Source organism: Mugil cephalus, chromosome 6 (genome assembly GCF_022458985.1).
Source record: "Mugil cephalus isolate CIBA_MC_2020 chromosome 6, CIBA_Mcephalus_1.1, whole genome shotgun sequence".
Classification (NCBI taxonomy): Eukaryota; Metazoa; Chordata; class Actinopteri; order Mugiliformes; family Mugilidae; genus Mugil; species Mugil cephalus.
The window spans coordinates 13,555,390-13,575,001 of NC_061775.1; the positions used below are offsets into that span (position 1 = coordinate 13,555,390).

General features: G+C 44.7%; 1 protein-coding gene across 3 annotated transcripts in view; it reads left to right on the forward strand.

Moving 5' to 3' along the window:
* Window positions 1–3,532: 3,532 nt before the first annotated feature.
* The window catches only part of LOC125009296 (pre-B-cell leukemia transcription factor 1), a 57,030-nt gene continuing 40,950 nt past the window's right edge, over window positions 3,533–19,612 (forward strand). Inside the window, exons 1-2 of one of the 3 annotated variants that reach the window (XM_047587124.1) lie at window positions 3,533–4,263; window positions 5,110–5,183. In XM_047587124.1, the coding sequence (XP_047443080.1) occupies window positions 4,076–4,263; window positions 5,110–5,183 (262 nt within the window). In that variant the 5' untranslated portion in view covers window positions 3,533–4,075. The remainder of the gene's footprint in view (window positions 4,264–5,109; window positions 5,184–19,612) is intronic. The other 2 variants (XM_047587122.1, XM_047587125.1) reach the window with 2 other exon arrangements.

A 19,612-nucleotide genomic window follows, 5' to 3' on the forward strand; every position in this document is an offset into this window, starting at 1 on the left:
GTTGTCCAGTTAAAGCCGGATTAAGGATTTTTTTTTTTCCCACGTGCATATAAACGTACTGATTGTGTTAGGAGTGTAAACTACAGTTAATACTTCTGTGGGAGGTGTGATCCATTCATACTTGTGTGGTCTGACTCACTCTGTAAAAACAGCACCCAAGCAGTAGTTGGCACTGTGTCTTTTTTTGCCAGTCAGGTTCAGTTTTGTTTTTACTTGCTGCTTCACTTTCAGGGATGGCGTCTAAGACTTTCGCTGAAGTTTTGCAGAAGATGAATCCTGTAAATGTTCGTATCTCCGAAACCTCCAAGATTTTTCTCCCTATGTGTTCCATCGTTATTGATCCAAAATTATCAATTCGAAAACTGCAGATGGAGAAGTAGCCAGCAGCGCTTAGCCTCACTGGGGTCATGGGGGTTGCTGGAGCCCATCCCAGCTGTCACCGGGCGAGAGGCGGGCTGCACCCTGGACAGGTTGGCAGCCTTACACATAGACAAACAATCATTCGCACTCATACTCACACTCACACCTCAAATCACTAATTAGCCTAACGAGAATACCTTTGGAAGTGGGAGGAAACTGGAGTACTCGGAGAAAACCTACACAGACACAGGAAGAACATGCTAACTGCACCCAGAAAGGCCCGAGGCGGACTTGAACCCGGACCTTCACGCTAAGAAGCATCAGTGCTAACCACAGAGCCGCCAGGAAAAAGTAAAGCATCTGGCAATGTATAAATCAACACATTAAGTTCTCATGTAGACAAGTTCTGTTATGAGTCTGTTTCTTGTGTACATGATTTATTTCCAGTCGACTCTGTTTCCCTCTGCTGCTGCCTTGGAGGACAGAGCAGAGGTGTGAGGGACGAAGCTGCTGTCGTGTCCTACACCTGGGCGTTATATTTGCCACCACTGTTAGAGTTTGCCTTTGTTACTTTTAATAGCTGTGACACTCTCACAGAATCCCAACAGGGTAGATGGCACTCTGGTACAGGGAAATTCATGCATTCAGCCCTGCACTCAGCAGTATACTGCGTCTATCTCCGCTGCAAATTAAGCATTTTACTAGGACATCTATTAGCATTTCCTGTTTCATCACTAGTGAGTGGCAAATCATGCATCATCCTGGCAATGAATGGAGGAAGATCAGTGCCAGCTCTGTGATTTGTTTGCCTTGCCATGTAGCCCGAAAGTATCAGCATATATTTAGATTTCTAAATGCCCTGCTAACATAACTTAGCAGATGTTGGGGAGTCATATGGATGTTGGTGTAACAGAGACCCCCTTAGGTATTCTCATTATTCTACTACTGAGCAGATGGCAGCGAAACTTACCACACTTACCATTATCCATCATACATATTCTGCTCCCAATTTACATAGCTGCTGCTTCACAGAAGCTCCTACGGGGAGAATAGCAACGTAGCTCCAGGATTTCTCTGCAGCTCCACCTGAGGCCCAGGAAACAGTCTGAGATGTCACTGCCGCTGCACTTCAAACTCAAATATGCTAATGGTTGTACAGAGGAATTCCAGTAGGTGCATTCCAGTTGCATATTTTTGAATTGGAAAGGAGAAAACTCTGATCCTTGATGATTTTAAAATAGTTTAATATCATACGGGGAATGTTTTGCGATGAATCAGCCTTAATAAGATGGTAAAATAGTGGCTTTTATTGCATCCTTTGAGGTTAATTTTTGCAGAGAGTGTTACTTATAAGTGTCTCAAGTTTCCATAAAATAAATTAGCAGTAAAATACCCTGTGTGTTTTTGTCGCTTGCTGGTTAGTAGAGGATGAGAATTAGACTGTGATGATGCACTTCATTTCACCAGTCAAACTTTTTAAAACGAAAACATTAGCATTTGAATAGCCGACTTTAAATTGTATTGAAGAAAATGTTTTTTTTTTCTTCAGAATGCTTAAGTTTCTGATGGTAGCACTGTAACACTAGGTTTTTACAAGAGGATGTTTGTTTTGTTTGTGCACAGCGACTGAAAAACGAAGAAACTGTGGAAGATCCAAAAAGTGCAGTTCCTCAAATGGCCACCTGAGGCTGGTACCCAACGTGAGTCAAACCCCATAGACGTCAATGTTAAACCAACTTTTCGGCAGAAATGAACCGTTTACGGTCCGGTACAAAAATCTGTTTTAGTCGTTAAATTATACCAAAGCTTAAAGTTATGCATAACTAAAGGTATGGTTGCTTTGAGTGACACGTCGTCGCCCTGCCAGGTTACGAACTCTTTGCTTTGATATCAATGCACAACAATGTTTATTTTTACTACTTTTTATGCTTGTATCACGAACACAGCATTAGCTTGGCAGAGTCAGGCACTGCCAAGCTAATGGTCCATCTTTACGTACAACCATACCTGCCAGCAGGAGTGTCATGAGATGCAGCCATGCACTAAGAAGTGTAGGCAAGAGGAAGGCTTAAGAAAGCAATGAGTGTAAACAAGGTCGTTTTTTGTAAATGGTCATAAAGTCAGTTTTACAAATCCTTTTTATTCGTGGAAATGTAATGTATTTAGGTCGTTGGTTAGACCTCAAGGATGCACACTGTGTGCAAAGCTCCAATGACTATTTGTTTATGGTGCATTAGATGAGATAAAAATTGTTTCCAAAATTTCCAAGAGTTGGGAAGATCTTCGTATTGATTTCAGATAAAGGTAGATGAAATATTTAGTTAGCAGCCCAACAACATCTGTTTACAATAAACACTATAGTCTCTTGGATTTTTAGGATACTGTAGTAATATATATATATGTATGTATGTATATATACATATATATGCACTGCTCCTCCTCTCTCTTCCTCTGAATGGCTCACAGTGGTGGAGGGAGCAGCAGCAGTGAGGCAGCACTGGGCCTGAAGGGCACTTTTCAGCCTGGCCAGACACACTCGGGCCTTGCTGCTTGGCTGCGCAACATGGGTCACCGCCTTACATTAGGAGGACCCTGCCAAAGTCAGCCAAGCGTGGCCCTGCAACATACCTGAAAATGAATGAACAAAGCCGATGCGCCCACCGCGAGAAAACAAGCATGTCTTAAAGTAAAGGATTCTTAAAGGATTCTTGTGAACATGGACATGAAATATGAATTATATCAGAAATGTGTATTTATTCTGAGCAGACTGGGTTTTTATCCAGCTGTAAGCCTACAAGTCCACATGCACATTATCTATCCAATATTTTTAACAAATGAGACCGGCCAGCGGTTTTACTTGATTAGTGCACATTGTCTTGGCACTGCATGGAAATGAAATGGTCTCCTGCGGAGACTGGCGGAGCCAGAGGAGGCTCTTCCTGAGGTCAGAAGGAGAGACTGAAGCAGACCTCATGTCTCAGCCACTATTATTTATTTGGAGTTCAGGCTCCATCCATCATGGTGTTGCCACTCTGTACAGTCTCCCAGGTCGCAGGCTACAGCCACATCTCCCAGCTTCTCCTCTGCATCCCACTCTTAATGATCGACGTTTCATGAGAGGCACCTCAAGGTGGGGCTAAATGGTCTTACAGTATATTCCCAATCATGTCGCGTAGGCGGAGTCTGACTCTCATGCTCTCTGCTGTGATGCCGCCTGCCCAGTCTGTACTGTACATGACTAAAGCAAGAGGATGGAGTGAGTGAAATAAACCCTCACTTTTTATTTCTCGCTGCCACTTGTCTTTTTTTCTTTTTTTTTGTAATTTGACAGGGAGAAGGGGTTTGAATCACTGCGCGAGACTGCGAGAAAGCGTGCGCGTTAGTAGTGGAACACTGGCTGTCTCTTACGCACACCCTACTCCAGTGAAGGCAGCAGCAGTTCAGATCAGATTTCACATTCAGCTCCGACCAGCTGAGAGAGAGGCAGCTAGAGAGCAGGAGGGCTCGATTCTCCGCTTTCCACTCCGAAACCTCTTTTTTTTTCTCCCCCCCTGTTCGCTGAGCGCCACTAAACGCTCCTGCGAGGAAAAACCCGGGTGCGCGGCGCAATTATCGGGATTTTTCCCTCCCTCCTTCTTTTTTTCTTTTATGTATTTTTGCAGGATTTCAGCCGCGAGAGCGCCACAGAGAATTAGATAAGAGGGAAGAGGAAGAGATGGACGAGCAGCCGAGGTTGATGCACTCTCACACGGGGGTAGGCATGGCAGGGCACCCCGGCCTGCCGCAGCATATGCAGGAAGGCACCGGAGGAACGGACGGCGACGGAAGAAAACAGGACATTGGAGACATTTTACAGCAAATCATGACCATCACGGATCAAAGTCTGGACGAAGCCCAAGCCAGGTAAAGGACGTGAACCGGTTCACTGCCAGGAGGAGGAGGAGGAGGCGGCAAACTAGAGGGAAAAAATATAAAAAATTGGAAACATTAGGGGAAAAAAATATGAGCATGTAGCAAAAAAAAATATACAAATTCAAAATAAATGGAGATTTGGATGACAAGAAAAAAACACGAGGGCGTCGCGTTGCCTTGTGCAAAAAGCCGACAGAACGATTTTGCTCTAATTAAAATAACTCGACAACCGCGCTCCAACTGAAAATTAAAGTGTACGAAGTGGCGTTTATTGCCAGCGTGTCGGCCACCGAGAGCGTTTTTAAAACACTCGCCACCTTATTTGAGCCACGCTGCATTTATTGGTCAACACGGACGCGAAGCTCATCATTTATTCTAAATATGATTTGGACTCAGTAACAGTCCAGCCTCTCTCCCAAGTGCTGTGCAGTTTGTTTGCAGCTGGGAGCAAACGCAAATGCAACTTTCTCAGATTTTACCCGTTTGTGTACGCCACCATAAAATGAGTCAAGCTGAAATTGCACGTGTTAAAAATCAATTGTTTTATTTATGTAGCATGTATGTGATGAATTATATATTTTACACATATAGCTATAATCACAATACAATCAAAGGGCAACACATTAAGCTTGATGAAGGTGCAGGTGTTAATAATCCACTTGGAAATGTCTTTTCTGTAATCACAGACCTATAATTGTACTGTAGCATTTACCTTAACTTTAAAAACAAAACAAAACAAAAAGACAAAAAAACAAATGTCCAGTAATTTAGACTCTGGCTAAGTTTTGGATGAAGGTTGGATGTTGGTTTGTTCATGGAGCCACTTTTCTGTTTCAGGAAACACGCTCTGAACTGTCACAGAATGAAGCCAGCTCTTTTCAATGTCTTGTGTGAAATCAAAGAGAAAACAGGTACGTTGCTAATGCTAATTCTACACAGGAGTACTGTGCACTGTGAGGACTGCTCTGTTGTTGCCTCCAAGTATCCTCACCCAGGTGAAGTAGGAATACAGTAGAGCACCCAGTGATACGCAGCTTTAAAAAAAAAAAACACAGAGGCACAGTACCTGCTCTCCGTGAGAAAGAGTGTTATGTGAGTGTGTGTGTGTGTTTAATCATCAAAGAGTCACTTTCTGTTGAGGCTCAAATTCACATCGGAGAACCTGATGTTGGTGGCTCACTCGCAGCACAATTCACCATATAAATTTCACTGACATGCAAGACGTGTGTTTCCTCCTGTAGCTGTAAAGTCTGCGCGTTTCACAATAGGAACTGCGGACAATTACCTCCAACAGCCCTTATCAATTATCGTGTCAAAATATGAATGAGTTTTTTTTTTTTTTTTTTTTGTTATGCTATTGTGGAATAATAGAGAGTATTGAGCAAAATTGTCACAAGCACGCTGACGTCTCCCCTTGTGAGTTATCTGTCAAGTCTGGTGAATACGTCTCTTTCTATTATGCATTGTGTCTCTCCATTAAAGCAGTTGTGAGGGAGCATGTCAGCAGAATAATTGCTAGGAGAGAAATAACATAACATAGGAGGCGTAAGTCATGTTTCCAAATCATTTTCCCCGTGACATTTTGGAAATTGGCACAGACGGAATTCAGTGCACTTCAGAGTGATAGCGTGCGTCTCATCTTTCATTTCCCTGTTTTTATGCTGATGTGCCATAGGACTCTCCAGAACTTACACTGTCGAGATACTGAGTCGCGAAAAGCGTGGCAGTTTAGGACGAGAGCGAGCGCGTTGCGTGGGTGTTTCACACTCATCAGTGCATGAAATCAAAGGGAATGGCTGTCGGACGAGGACGATATTGTTTTCATTGTCTTTAAAGTTGCACTTGCTCATACTTGACCTTTGTGGTGGCGGAGGCTGGTGCTGTTTATATTGTTCCTTGTGCGTGTGTGTGTGAGCCCACCCTCGCCGGGTGCTTTCATGGTTTTCATTGAGGTTTTCATTGAAGTTCACCTTGCTGCCCCCCCCTTACCCCCACCTCAACCCAACCTGAGCCTGGCAGTTTATCTTGAATCGGCCGCTGCCTCGGGAGAGAGCAGGGGGGCCTTTTGAAGCCTGCTGGCTCGCTCTTCTTTTTGTTGTCTTGGTAGGTTTTTTCGGAGGGGGGGGGGGGGGGGCAGTGACACAGTTATGCATAGTGTTTTACTCCCTGGCGCTTCTCGGAGTTCACCCAGAGTTCGGCTCTGCTGAGAGTACAAAGTAACTTGGACCTCTTCCTGCCCGCACACCCTGTCTTTTCTCTTTCAGCTGGTAACCTATGTGTACAAGGTGCAGCTTATGGAGCTTTACGCACGAGATCTGGTCGCTTGTGGACTTTCACTTTACACAGTTAGCTCTGCTCAAGTGTTAGCAAGACACATTTATGGACTAATTCAAGTTTTAAAAAAAAAGTTCCCAACCTTTTTAATCAGCTTAATTAATAAAGTAGTTTTCAATAATGTTCTGTCGCGCCTGCAGTGAAGAGTAATTTCATCCTCGCTCTCAACATCTCAGCAGTGCTGTCAGGTTTAAAGTATGTGTTGAGTGTTAGAAAGATCCATTTCCTTTCCATGAAAGAAGTCTGCGGAAAAGTTCATGGGACTCACACGTTAGGAAAATCAAGTCAAATGTTGTGTCTGCTCATCAAATCAAGACCATACGACTTGGAAGAGAAAACCAATACGTATCACTTAGATTCTTATTTTTTTTTTTGCTGAGCCCAGCAGTGCATATTTAACAGAGCTACTGCTTATACGAATCAGTATTTCCCTGGTAATGCACGAGTTTGAATTTCAGTGTTAATTAACTACAGCGGTTTGAAAGAGTCGCAGCTTGTTGCTCCATCTAGTGGCGCCTGTCTCCCTTAAAATTCAGGTTAAAACACAGTGACGTGGGTTATGAGTAAATTTTTTTAAGGTATTGTAAGTTTAACTTTCGATTTCTCAGTTTATTGCATTTACATTTCGACTGCGCAGACCAGGACAGAGCAGAGTAAGCAGTTTTTTTTTGGCTCACATGTTAGTTGAGATTCTTAGGTTTGTGGTTTGTGGAAAAAAAGAAGAAGAAGAAAAAAAAGCTCTTAAAGGACTTTATTTTACAGTAAGTACTAGAATTGATGTGACCTACGAAATCCTTCTGAAGCAACTTTAAATATTAGTGTACAGACCAACAGCTTTAGTCACTCAGCTGCAGTTGAGCTGTAACCGAGTGCAGAGACAGAGTGTGTATCCACAGAGCTGCTGTTTGCTTGTGTATATTTTCCATCCCTGGCTGTCCCTGGAGCAGCTGACAGCACCTGCAGGACACAATGCCGCCGCTGATCTAGGGCCTGAACTTGTGACCCGCTCTGTGTATTTTTGCTGGGATGAAGTGAGGGATGGCCAACAGAAATATTGTGCAGTTTAAACAAGCACAATAGTGCAGCGGCGCCCCAGAGGAAAGGAAGAAGGAAGGAACTCTTTATTTAAAACTATGACTTTTTTTGTTTTCTGTTTAGGGTTTTTAAAAAAAAAAAAAAAGAAAAAAAGAAACGCAGACACCGCCTCCGTCTTCGCCCAGTTTCATTCCAGGCATATTTGGGTTGTCTATTTTACTTCAAAGGAATGCTGTTTTTCAGACGCCGTGTGTGTGTGTGTGTGTGTGTGTGTGCTTGTGTGGCATAATACATTCCTAAGAGGAGACGGAGCATAAAATATATAGAGCATATTAATTATGTGACTGCATGTGTCCTAAATGTAGAGCAAAGGTAAAAGCGTCCGGGTCTGCCTGTGTTGGTGCTCGTCCTAGCAACGTCGGTGCGCTCTGTTAGTTTCTCACAGAGACTTTCCAAAAATATATCAACAGTTTGACTCCGCTGCTATTGGGCCGTGAAACCTTAACCTCTCACTAACTGAATTCCTTAAGTTAACGGGCTGGTAAATATAGACGTATCAGATAATCTGTCTGTCTTTGTTCCAGGTATTTTTTAAGGTGGACTGACTGATTTCCCCAGGTCATCACCATCACTTTTTTTTATTTTTTTATTGATTGATAAAAAAAAAAAAGGCCCCTTTATATAAGCAAAAGCTTGACAAACTGATTTGGAAAATGAGCTGCCTTGACCTCTGTAAACACTTCATCAACATCATAAATCTCTGGCACTGTCAAACAAAACCACTCCTTGACTGAGCTGCTCAGTAAATGCACTGCTCTGACTTAGTGTTTAATTTTTTTCCTCTCAACCTCGACAAAAGGCCAGCTTTCTCGTGGCCCGTGTTTGTATAGTGTAAGGTTTCAAGCCTAGGGGATCCTCCATTTATAAAAATGACTAGCCGAGTGATGTAATGTTATTTTTTGAAGGGTGAAAATAGGGTGTTTTACAGAGGGCAGTCGAGCAGCGTTTGACAGGATGAAATGAGCCAGAGGTCTGATTATGGAAGGTGCATGGAAGCCTACACCACATTGACTTGTCAGACCGTTCAGATGCTTGGCATCTGCCTATTTGTATTACAGAGAAACACACTGGAACAGCCTTCAAAGGGTTCAGGTGTGATGTAATCTTTAAAACGCGATATGAGCTGGTGCGGTGCTAGTGCTGTCGCTCAATTCATTGAGAAGATTATCTGCAGGAAATGAATTACCAGTAGTTTGGATATGTGATTATTATTTCTCAAAGTTTTCAGCGCTCGTTTTAGATTAAAAAAAAAACATGGCTGCAACTAAAACAGTTTGTTTTTTTAAACTAATGAATTAATTAATATTATTATTTACTTTCTCTTAAATAAAATAGAAAAAAGTCAAAAACATAATTTCTCAGAATGTGAAGCAAAATATCACCTTCAAAAACATAAATTTGTCACTTTTTTTGAACATTAATATAGTAAATTAATATTTGGTCTACTGCCCTAATCTATTAATTGATCATTGCAGCTTTAGACAAAACCAAGAGATTTGGAGCCGTAATTAGTAATTAGTCGTGATTAATTAATGACAGTTCATTTCTGAGCCTTTAATCCAAATCATCAATTGCTAAACTAGAAAAAAAAAGCTGTTTAAATTAATATCCAAGTTATTTTCTTGATTGATGTATTAATCAGAGGACCTATAAAATGTCAGATAGTGGATGAGCTGCAGTCCTAAAGTGGTGGCACGCAGCAAACTGCTCGTCAGGCCGGGCCGTAACAGCTTCTTGCAGGGTTTGTTGGGAGTCGTTGACAGTGCAAACAGGCGGGCGTTAACGGCGCACGTTACCCTCTGTGCGCAACATTACACGGCGGCGTACAGTAGGTCTTACAGGGCCGTGCTTCCGCTCTCGTGATCGTCTCTCGGCGGACACGGGTACGTGCAGCTTTTGTCTCCCTCTTATCCTTCCTCGCCTGTGCTGATGCAGCAGCATTCGTGGGGAGAGAAATGCCAAGCTCGCCGCCACAGCTGTTTCCCCAATCTCTCCTGCTTATTCATCCACTGAGAGAGAGGAAGAGCTGAAGCCTAATTCTGCTCCGAGGATGCAGACAACTGGGCAAGATGTTTTTTGATTAACCGGCGCGAGACGCGTATATCGACTTTTCCGGTTCTGTGTTCGATGCAGAATCCTAATCACAGGATCATCAGTGAGTGACAGCATTGTAAATGGTGACTTAATACCATTACAGTATAGAACAATGTGGTTACATTATACATTATGCAAATTGTCATTCTCCTAATTGATACATGTTAATCATATTAAGGAGCTTAATTATAGGAATCTTACTGTGCTGCGATTTGGTAATTAACACTGACATCACATGTACAAGGAAAGTGATCTATTTTTTTTTTTTCTTCTCCAGGAGTCGTATCCGTATTGTCGTACCCTACTCTCATCCTTGTGAAAAGGAAGCGCCAGCGCTAAACCGTTTTTATATTTTTAACTTCTGAATTTCCTGAACTGATGAATGATTTTTTTCCTCTCGGCTGAAGGCCGCTGGAATGTAGTTTGTAGAAAAATTACACCTCGCTCCGAGCTGCTCTGCCGGTGTGGAGATTACAGAATGAAGGCAAGATCCGAGCAGACTTGTAAAAGAGCGCGGGCCTCAATCCTTTACCCGAATGTCGACTCCGGTGCTCAGCGCTGAGAAACGATGGCTAAAATATCACTGTTGTGCCATTTACCTCGATCAAGGCTCCCTGTGCAGTCTCGGTCCCTGCAGGTTTGTCCCGCTTTTTTTTTTTCTTTTTCCTATATACACACATATATATATATATACACACACACATACCGGTCTCCTTAATATGTAACGAATTTAATCAAGTCTGCAAATTTGTTATGCACGTTAAATTGAACATGCAATGGCACATTTAAATGTGGTTGCCATACCAACCCCCCAGGAGTTCATTTTCCATAATGTAGTGTTTGGAATCTCATTTCCTCCACTCTCCCCTGCTGCTACTTGCAGACGCCACCTCCAGGCTTCCACTGTATGTTCACTGTGAAGGAGGCTCGGCTGCAACGGCTTTCAAACACTGGAGGGAGAGAGAGAGAGAAAAAAAAAGAGAGAGGGAGAGAGGCCTCTCTCCACGTAGTGGAAATGACACAAATTAATATACACTACTTAAACCAGACCAAGATTAATGGTTCCCTTTCGCTGCAGCTTAGTCCCACTGTCAGTTGCCGGGTGCTCGTTGGACAAAATCAACACTAATCAACATTTATTCCACTTTTGCCCTGGGCTCTCAGGAGTCTGGCAGGACTGCCTGCCCCCCTCCCACCCCACCCACCACCCCCACCCCACGCTCCCTCCTCACCTCCTCCCTTCCCTCCCAGCAATCCACCCCTCCCTCCGTCCGTCTCGCTACGCTTTTCACCTCTCATCCAGCTCCTCCATACATCACCCTCCTCACACCGCTCCGCTCCTCAGAGGAGAGTGCGCCCCCTCCTATCAGGCCACATTAGAGTCATGATAGATTTTCTCTTTTCATTTGCATCTGATATTTAACACAGCAAAGCAGTTGCTTTGTCACTTTACAGTACGGGCGTGTGTGTGTGTGCGCGCGGGGCTCTTGAGCGTGTGTGTGTGTGTTTTTGAAGGAGTCGGTAATCTTATCTGCACTCAGTCACCACTGCATTATGAGAAACAGGATATGTATTCACTGTTCAGTCAGGAGTGTGTGCATGTGTGTGTGTGTCAGGTATTACAGTATTACACAACCCTTCATTTTCTGGAAAGTAGTATTTTAGAGTACCCACGGCTGTAAACTGAACTCCCAAGCTCTTGCCATAATAGAAACTTATCACATGAGCGTTTCCTCAATATTTACAGAGCTTAGTCTGAAACGACACGCTGTTCGGTCTGTGCTGCGTGTTGTACTTTTCCTTTTGATTTCAGCGACTCGCAGCGGTGGCGTCTAGCGGCACGCTGACGTCTCCCTCGGCTTCGCCAGCCTCGCAGAGCCACACGAAGCGTCGCATGAAGGCCCGTAATTGGCCGAGCTAATGCAGGTCGCAGTTGCGGCTCGTCTTCTCCATCGTTCCACCAGCTCCGGCAAAAACAAACTCACAGGGGCCGTCATTAAGACGCGCACGCCCCAACCTGTGAATGCGCAGTGAATGAAGTTGGCGTTATTATATGAAATCCAGTGACTGGATTGAGTCTCGGAGAAGACGTGGAATTTTCTCATTTCAAGAGCTACTTATGAACGGTGGACTCTAATCTGTAGGTGCTTCTGGTTTATCCATAATTCATTACTTAAGCGTCTGTTTTCAGACATCACAGCGTGTTCTCACTCCAGCATTAAAAAGCACTGATGTCAGCTCATGTGATGGGGTTTGTCACTTTTTAATGATAATTTAAACAACTGGTTGCGCAAGAGAAACAAACAGCGGAGAATGCTTGGCTGAATGGATTATCGTGACACGCGAAGTTTGGAGAGATGTGTTTTCGGATCTGATGAAAATTTAAAAAGAGCTAATTCACCCTCGCATGTATTTCACCCAGATGTTTTTTTTCTTACCCACAATTTAAGGATCGTAATGCGCAGCAGCACTGGGTTGAAAGGCAAGGAAACACGGCGAACGGGCGCAACAGTCCATCACAGCAGTTGAGATTTTATTGACGTCCTGTAATCTGAGGTGGAATCCCTCTTGCCACAGCCTCCGATCCGAAGCCTGCGCGCGCTGCTTTGTTCTCCTCGGAGGAGGAAAATTGTGCAAACAGCTGATGCCCCTTTTCCTACATTGCCAAGATATTCAGCGCAGTGTTGTCCATCTTGTAGTCCTGCATGGCCGGAGGCATTGTCATGGCACCAACTGGCCTCATTGAAGTGACACCCGAGTGCTTTGTCAGCTTTGTGTCTCAGGTGCCAACCTACGCTTCCCAAAATAAACTGTCATGCAATGTGGCAGGACAGAAAAATGTAGCGGGAGCATGTTTGGACCCCGCGCGTCCCCGTCCCCCTCGCCCGCCTGTCCCCCCCCTGAAAGGAAACAAATGTTCCGTAGCTGAAATGTATTGTGATTTTGGACGCCTTCCCAGCATCAACACCGGTGACGTGGTGGGGAACTTAAAGCGCAGGGTGTGATCGTCTGCCGCATCGGCGGGGGTCACAGCAGGTGGGATCAAAGACGCAAAACGTGGGGTTTCTCTTCACCGATGCTATTTCATTATTTTTTTTTTTTATAACAGATTTTATTTCACCGTGGACCTGTTACATTTTGCATTTTGACAGCTCTTTGTTATCTGCAGACATCCTCTTCCAGAAATAACTTATGCTCACTGAAGTAAGCTCCTCTTCCTGCTTTATTATGGTCTGTCATTTTCTCTCCGCGGTGCAACATTACACCAAGAGAGTCGATGGAGGATGTGCACTTGGTTGGAGCCGCTTTCGGACGGTCGGGGAGGGTGTTGAAAGTCGTATGCGGAGATACCTCACTGACCTCTAAAGTGTAACCGGTGGCCGTGTCTGCCCTGTTGGACGCGGCCCTCGGTGTGTAATTCTTGTTAGATCGCGCTGTGGCCTGTGCGCTGCCGTGACATTGTTATGACTAGTGGACTGAAGTAAAGGTGGGAGTCACAGAGGCTTGAAATGGAACCTCAGTCCGCACCTCCATAATGAGGAACCAGCAGCTAATCATGCAGACAAAAGGAAGGATTCTGTAGGCTGACAGGGAGAGGTCTAATGATGTTTCACTAAACATGGATGGCTGCAGAGCTTGGAATCCGAACAGCATTTGACCTAGGATTGTCCAGGAGGCGGTGAAACGGGCTCATTACTTTTCCAGGGGGGTCACTGCTCCATCCAGGCGAGACAATAATGCGGTTAAAACCGCGCACGCAAAGGCTGCTAAAAACAGAATAAATTAAACACTTGTGTTTTTAATACGCCGAGTATAAAATCCTATTGGTGAAAATTAGAGCTCAAGTGCGTGAAAGCCCCCATTTGGATTTCATTATGGAGCGTTTCAACCAATACAGAGAAAAAACAAACTCATGCATAGTTGGATAGTCCAGCAACCAATCACAGACACTTTGTCCGAAACAAATTTGACTCAACAGGGCTCAGATGACATGTATGACTGCATTGCTGTTGCTCTTCTGGCCTTCTCTTCTTACCGCACAAAGCTTGTCAAGCAGATTTGTTTGATCTTCGCCCGGGCATAATCGGCTCCCATCGGAGTGACTCCAGGCCAACTTTCCACCACAAAAATTTTGTGGGAGAGCGAAGTTTGGGCCGGCTTCCAGGTTAGAACCAGGCTGCGCTCACAAATATGTGAGTGTTTTGCAAGTAAACATCAAAGGGTGTCTCTCAAATGCTTCATATTGAATATGAATTCAACAGAATTCTCTGCAAATACCCCAAAAACCACTGGAAATAAATACATTTCTAAATGCGCTGCGTTGTCAGCGCCCATCTACCCTGAAGCTGTAGCACGAATGTTAGCTTCACCAACGGCCATTAAGGAGATATTTTCCTGCTGGAATAAAGAGAGAATAAATCAGTTTATTGATGGGCTGAAAATTCTTCTCACTGGTTGGATTTTCTGCTGTACCCTGTAATTAGTAATTGAATATGTGTCTTATACTTATAGTCAGGCAAAACAAGAAATTAAATAATCTCCACGGGTTTCCTTTCAAAGTTTTCTGTCCATTTTTTAGACTAAACAATGATTCAGTTAATAAAATAAAAGACAAAAGAAAAAAATCAGAACATGAATTGATGATCAAAATAAAGAGTGCTTGCCGCTGTAAAAGCCAGCTGGCCACCCTGTCACTGCTCTTCCAGCAGATAAATTAACGTCGCTCCGGCCTCTGCTGCAAAGAGATTGTGTTGTTAAGTTAATATTCTGACAACAGAGATGAGATAAAGAGGTTTTAGGAGTTTGGAGGATAGTGTAACCTTGATAAAACGCTCATCTCAGTGACACTGATTTTCACCATCCATCTTCATCTGATATGAAGTATGCAAATGGTGGCATCGGCTGGGAGTGGAGTACAGTGCTGTTAAATGGGCCATTTCAAATGTTCTTTGTACCATGCTGACTTCCAAAAAAAATTCACTGTCAGCCAGCGCGCCACATCTTGAAGTCTTTTTGGAGGCGCTTTTCCACCTTTATCTTATATTTTCTTCTATTTATTCCGCTTCCATCCACCCTCTCTTCCCCCATTTTTTTCTCTCTCCCCGTCTCCAGCTTTTTCCCTTCCCCTCTCCCTGCGTGCCATACAAATTAGGCAGACACTGACAGTGTCAGAACGGCTACTCATGAAATATTAACAGCTTGTAGAGAATTTTACATTGCTACATTTCTCTTCATTTTTAACTATGTCAGCACAGGCTGTGGAACATTTATTTGTGTGAGTTCAGGAAGGCTATTACCCTAACAGCTTTTTTTTTTTTTTTTTTTTTTTTTTTCGTGTTGTAGATGATATCCATCACCCCTATTTCCACATGCATATAGTTTGTCTCACCTCAGATATCTTTCCCCGGCAAATGGAAGCGATTGGAGTGTGTTTATTTTTTTACCTACCGCATCCAGGGAACGGATACGAGGTTCTTGATGTAACGAAGCGTTTATATTGCCTTATGAAACCAGTAATTATCTCTTTATGAGTAAGATAAGACCAACGTTTTGCATTGAACAACATATGGGCAGTTGTTAAAATGTCAGGACTGTGATAAACAAGTCCAATTAGAAATTGCGTGGGATTAGTATTCCTGAGCATAAAAGGGAATTTGAGAAGCATCACGCTCCTCTCGCCTGGCTTTAAGACGGCTGCTATTGCTTTTGTTTATTTATTTATTTATTTGTTATCTCCCCGGTTCACTTCTGGTCTTCAAGCGCCTTCGGCTCAGTGGGCGGGGATGGCCTCTCCCTTTCTGCCTTTTTTGTCGGATGGCCTCTGTAAAGATGGAGCTGTCAATCACGCGCAGGCTCCCAGACTCTTGAGAGGCAGCATCAGTTTTCAATGAGGAACTGGAACAATGACTTTTGTTGTCACACATGTGCGTTTCTGTGGAGCGTTCCGTGGACAGCGTGTGTGTGTGTGTTGCTCCGTAATTAAATTCATCCTCTCTGTCTGCAGTGAATTTAGACTACGTGTTGTTTTGAAGGGATGATAATTCCGCTGCAACAATGTTACATGTAAGCGCAACTTTTTTTTCTGACCTCCTTTCTTTTTCATTTACAAATCACATGCCCCAGGTTGGGGTCGTCGGGGCGGCTGAGGAAACGTGCGTCTCTCGTGATAGTTCCGGACTCCTGTGTCTTGATTAGATTCAGACGCAAAATAACGTCGGTTGCATTTAAGGGAGTTGGAAGAGAGTGACACAATCTGCGGAAACAATTACATGTTGCAGTGATCTGGAGTTTACAAACCTTTGTGTCACACCGTAAAATCTAATTTCATTAGATTTCACTGGATTCAAATTGTTGATGTTAACGAGCGAGTGATAATGTGCATGTCGTGCATTCAGTATAATAAACATCTGAAGGACTCGTTGCTGCGGAGACCATATAAAAATTCAATATTGCCCCAAAAGCAGCCTTGCTCATTATTTCCACCTTTTCAACCAGCTGCTTGATGTACTGCTAATGTAACCGGGGTCACGTCACGAGAGAAATCCGTTCCAATGCCTCTAAATGCTTTCAGCGTGGACACAGCCTTATCATATTGCCAAACCTACGCTGAGGACAACCAACGCAGAAGCGGTTCTGAAGATCCAGGTGTGAATATTCTTTCTGCGCTCGCTTTGTTGCTATAAAATAAATGGAGGAAAATTAGTTAATGAGCTGTGTCCTCCTCTCTTATTATATGTGGCTCGGGCTTCCTCTCCTCCTGACTAATGATGATGTGTGGCACAGGTAGCTGTCAGCGCAGCGTGATTAATTAAAAGGAAAACTAGGCCAATTTGTCATATTGTTTTAACAGTGGTCAGGGAGCAAGGCGGATCCTTCCCCACCCTCTCTGCCGCCGACACCCGAGTAACTTGTTGGGTTTCTGCAGCTATTTGTGAGAACTCTCATCAGCTCCGGGGGAGTTTTTATCAGCGCCTCTCCGCTCAGCCTGCCTCGACACCGAGCCGACAACAATTAGGGAGGCGTCTGCTTTGGAATGGGGGCGCAGAAATATAAGCGTGCCAAGCGAGGCTGACATAATGAACGGATCCAGTACAGAGGCGAGCGCTCCTTTGTCTTCGGAGTTTCAGTTTTCTGAGAAGCACCGAGGGTTTTTGCCACTAAGCGCGGCTCGAGTTGCGTTCGAGTTTCAGTGTTTGTCTTTTTGAGGTCCATCCGTGCAACAGTAATTAGCATTGTTGAGGAGCCGGCGTAGTTTTCAGCGCACGCTGACTGAGGCTTCTCAGCTGCCAGCTGTGGGTCTCGCTGCAGGCCCGAGTCGAGAGAGCAGAAGCCTTGTTTGTGTTGGACTGCAGCGTCGCTCCCAGTGTGCAGCCTGGCCCTTGTCAGTGGTCCTGTCATATCTGTCTCGGGCCTGTCCCGACAGCCGAGGCGGGCTCGTCCTTGGAGAGACAGGTGTCAGCAACTTGCACCTCCTCCCTCCGCTGTCCACCTCCCACCCACCCACCCTCGTCCGCAGCAGATGTCTTCTGCAATGGAGCCTCATATTTGAAGCTGAGCAACTCGGAAGGGAAGGGTCATCTCTGCCACCCATTCGCAGCCGCCACATCGCGAGAGACTGTGGCTCTGCGAGCGCGTGAGAGCGCTCACGTCAGACACGGAGCATCCACCAGAGGAGACTGTCCCAGTCCGAAAGCATTACAGGCTGGGCCCGCGTCCTGACTGACTTACACACTGACTGACAGCTTTATTGTGTCCTTTGAGGAACGGGGATGAAAGGCTTTCATGAAGAGGCCTTCTAAACACAGACCATACTCGGTCGTGCTTGGCAAGAATTGCTCGTTCCTTTGTATGCATTGTTGTTTCTTTGTGTAGAGTCCACGTCTTTTAGCTGACAGCACACTTTTCTTTTTTCTTCTAATTGTACGAAAGCAGCTGTGGGGGGAATCAGACTTGTTATATTCTGACTAGCTGTAAGGACGCAACAGGAATTTCACGAGGAATACTTCATCTTTATGAAAGATGAAAGCAGTGTAATGGCACTGTGGCTGTTTTCCAGTAAGGGCTGCAGGGGTGGGCTTCTCGAGGCTGATCCAAACTACAGTAAGAGCTGCATATACGGCTGAGGGCATAAAGACAGTTACTTCATTTTATTTTTTTTAGTTCATTTGTTTTTTTTCTCCATTTTTTTTTTTTGCAGTTACCTGAATTGATCGACGGCAAAGCCAGACAAAGATTGCTGTATATTTAATGTCTTTCAGCAGCCACATTAAGGGTGCAGTTTGTATGGTTGGTGGTGGGTGAAGGGGCTAGGGCTGGGGTGGGGGTGGGGGGGCTGCTGTGACATTAATAATTTAATTGCAGTCGTGTATCTGAATGCTGCATGAGCGCCAAGTGATGGATATTTTTAATGATATGAAGAGTGAAGCCCAGAACGATCAATGCTGGCACACACACTTTCCAACCACACACACACACACACACACACACACACACACACACATAGAGTGTCTGTCAATGTGAATCTAAGAGCCTGGTGAGGATGATTGTGCTCCCGCACTAATATTGTTTTGGTCCGTAAGCCGTCTGGTCTGATCTTACAGGCTGAAGGTCTCCGGCCCAAATGACTCTGTCCCCTTTGCTGGTGCTGTCAGAACTGACAGTCCTCATGTTTATTTCATTTTGCGTCTGGGCTGTCTCGTTTCCCTATCCTCCAATGTCATTAACGCTCCGAGCCAGGACCCTGCAGTGGCGCGCCTAATGAATTCCTCTGCGGCTCCTCACTCCCCACCTAGTTACCCCAGCTCAAGGTGTCAAATTAAAACAGGCTGGGAAGAGAGAGACGGAAACACTTTGTGTACACGCGTGTCTGTGTTTGTTTTAAGTGGTTATTACAGAGAGAGTCTTGGTTTCCTGGCCACTGAGAACAAATGAACTTTTAATCTTTTAATTAAAAATGGGCAAACAACAAAAGACGAAATAAAAAATAAAAAAACACCTCTGTGGTGTAGCGGAGGGTTTGATGCTGTATTACACACGGCGCTTCTGAAGTCGACATGCCGCTTTAACCCTCTATTTTTTGGTTGATGATCGGTGTAATTATTGTGCGTCACTTGATGAAGAATTGTCGCTTTTAACATTTGGGATCTCCGGGATAATTTGGGGAATGAAGTCGGCGGCGGTGAGGATGCCTGGGTGACTGCTAATTGTGCTTATTTAGTCGTCATTGTGATAAGCGTAACGAGGCTAGACGTGTTATTGAGCTGTGAGGCTGCAGCGGTGGGGAAGCAGATTTCATACATTCACGCCACATTATGGAGGCTTTACGAAGCGCATTTTGTTTGTGGGGTATACACCGTGTGAACATGATCAGGTTTTGTTTTTTTTAACATCAAAACACGCTTTTGCGAACATAGCGCTCTTTGATTAGCACTGTTTTTTCCCCTCAATTCTGCTTCGTGAGAATACAGCCGAGGCTAAGCGAGAGTGTACCAGCGTGTCCATTTCCCAGCGGAGACCCTTCAGAAGTGACCACACTGCTGCTGCTGGACTGTCAGAGGAGCGGGCCCCCCCTTGTGTGGCTCCCTCCCTTTCCCTGACAGCACCGGAAGATGGAAAATGGTGTCAATCAATTCATCAGAGCAGCACGGGTGGCTGTGCAGAGAGGAGAGCTGGGGGCGTGGTAATGGCAGCGTGCAGGAGGAGCGCAGCACATGATTATGGCTCCCCGCTGCAACTATTTCCCCCCGTCGCCGCCGTAGCTGATGCTGCAGCGCCTTAAAGGAATGAGTGACTGCAAAGCCGTCGGCTGCAGAAGATT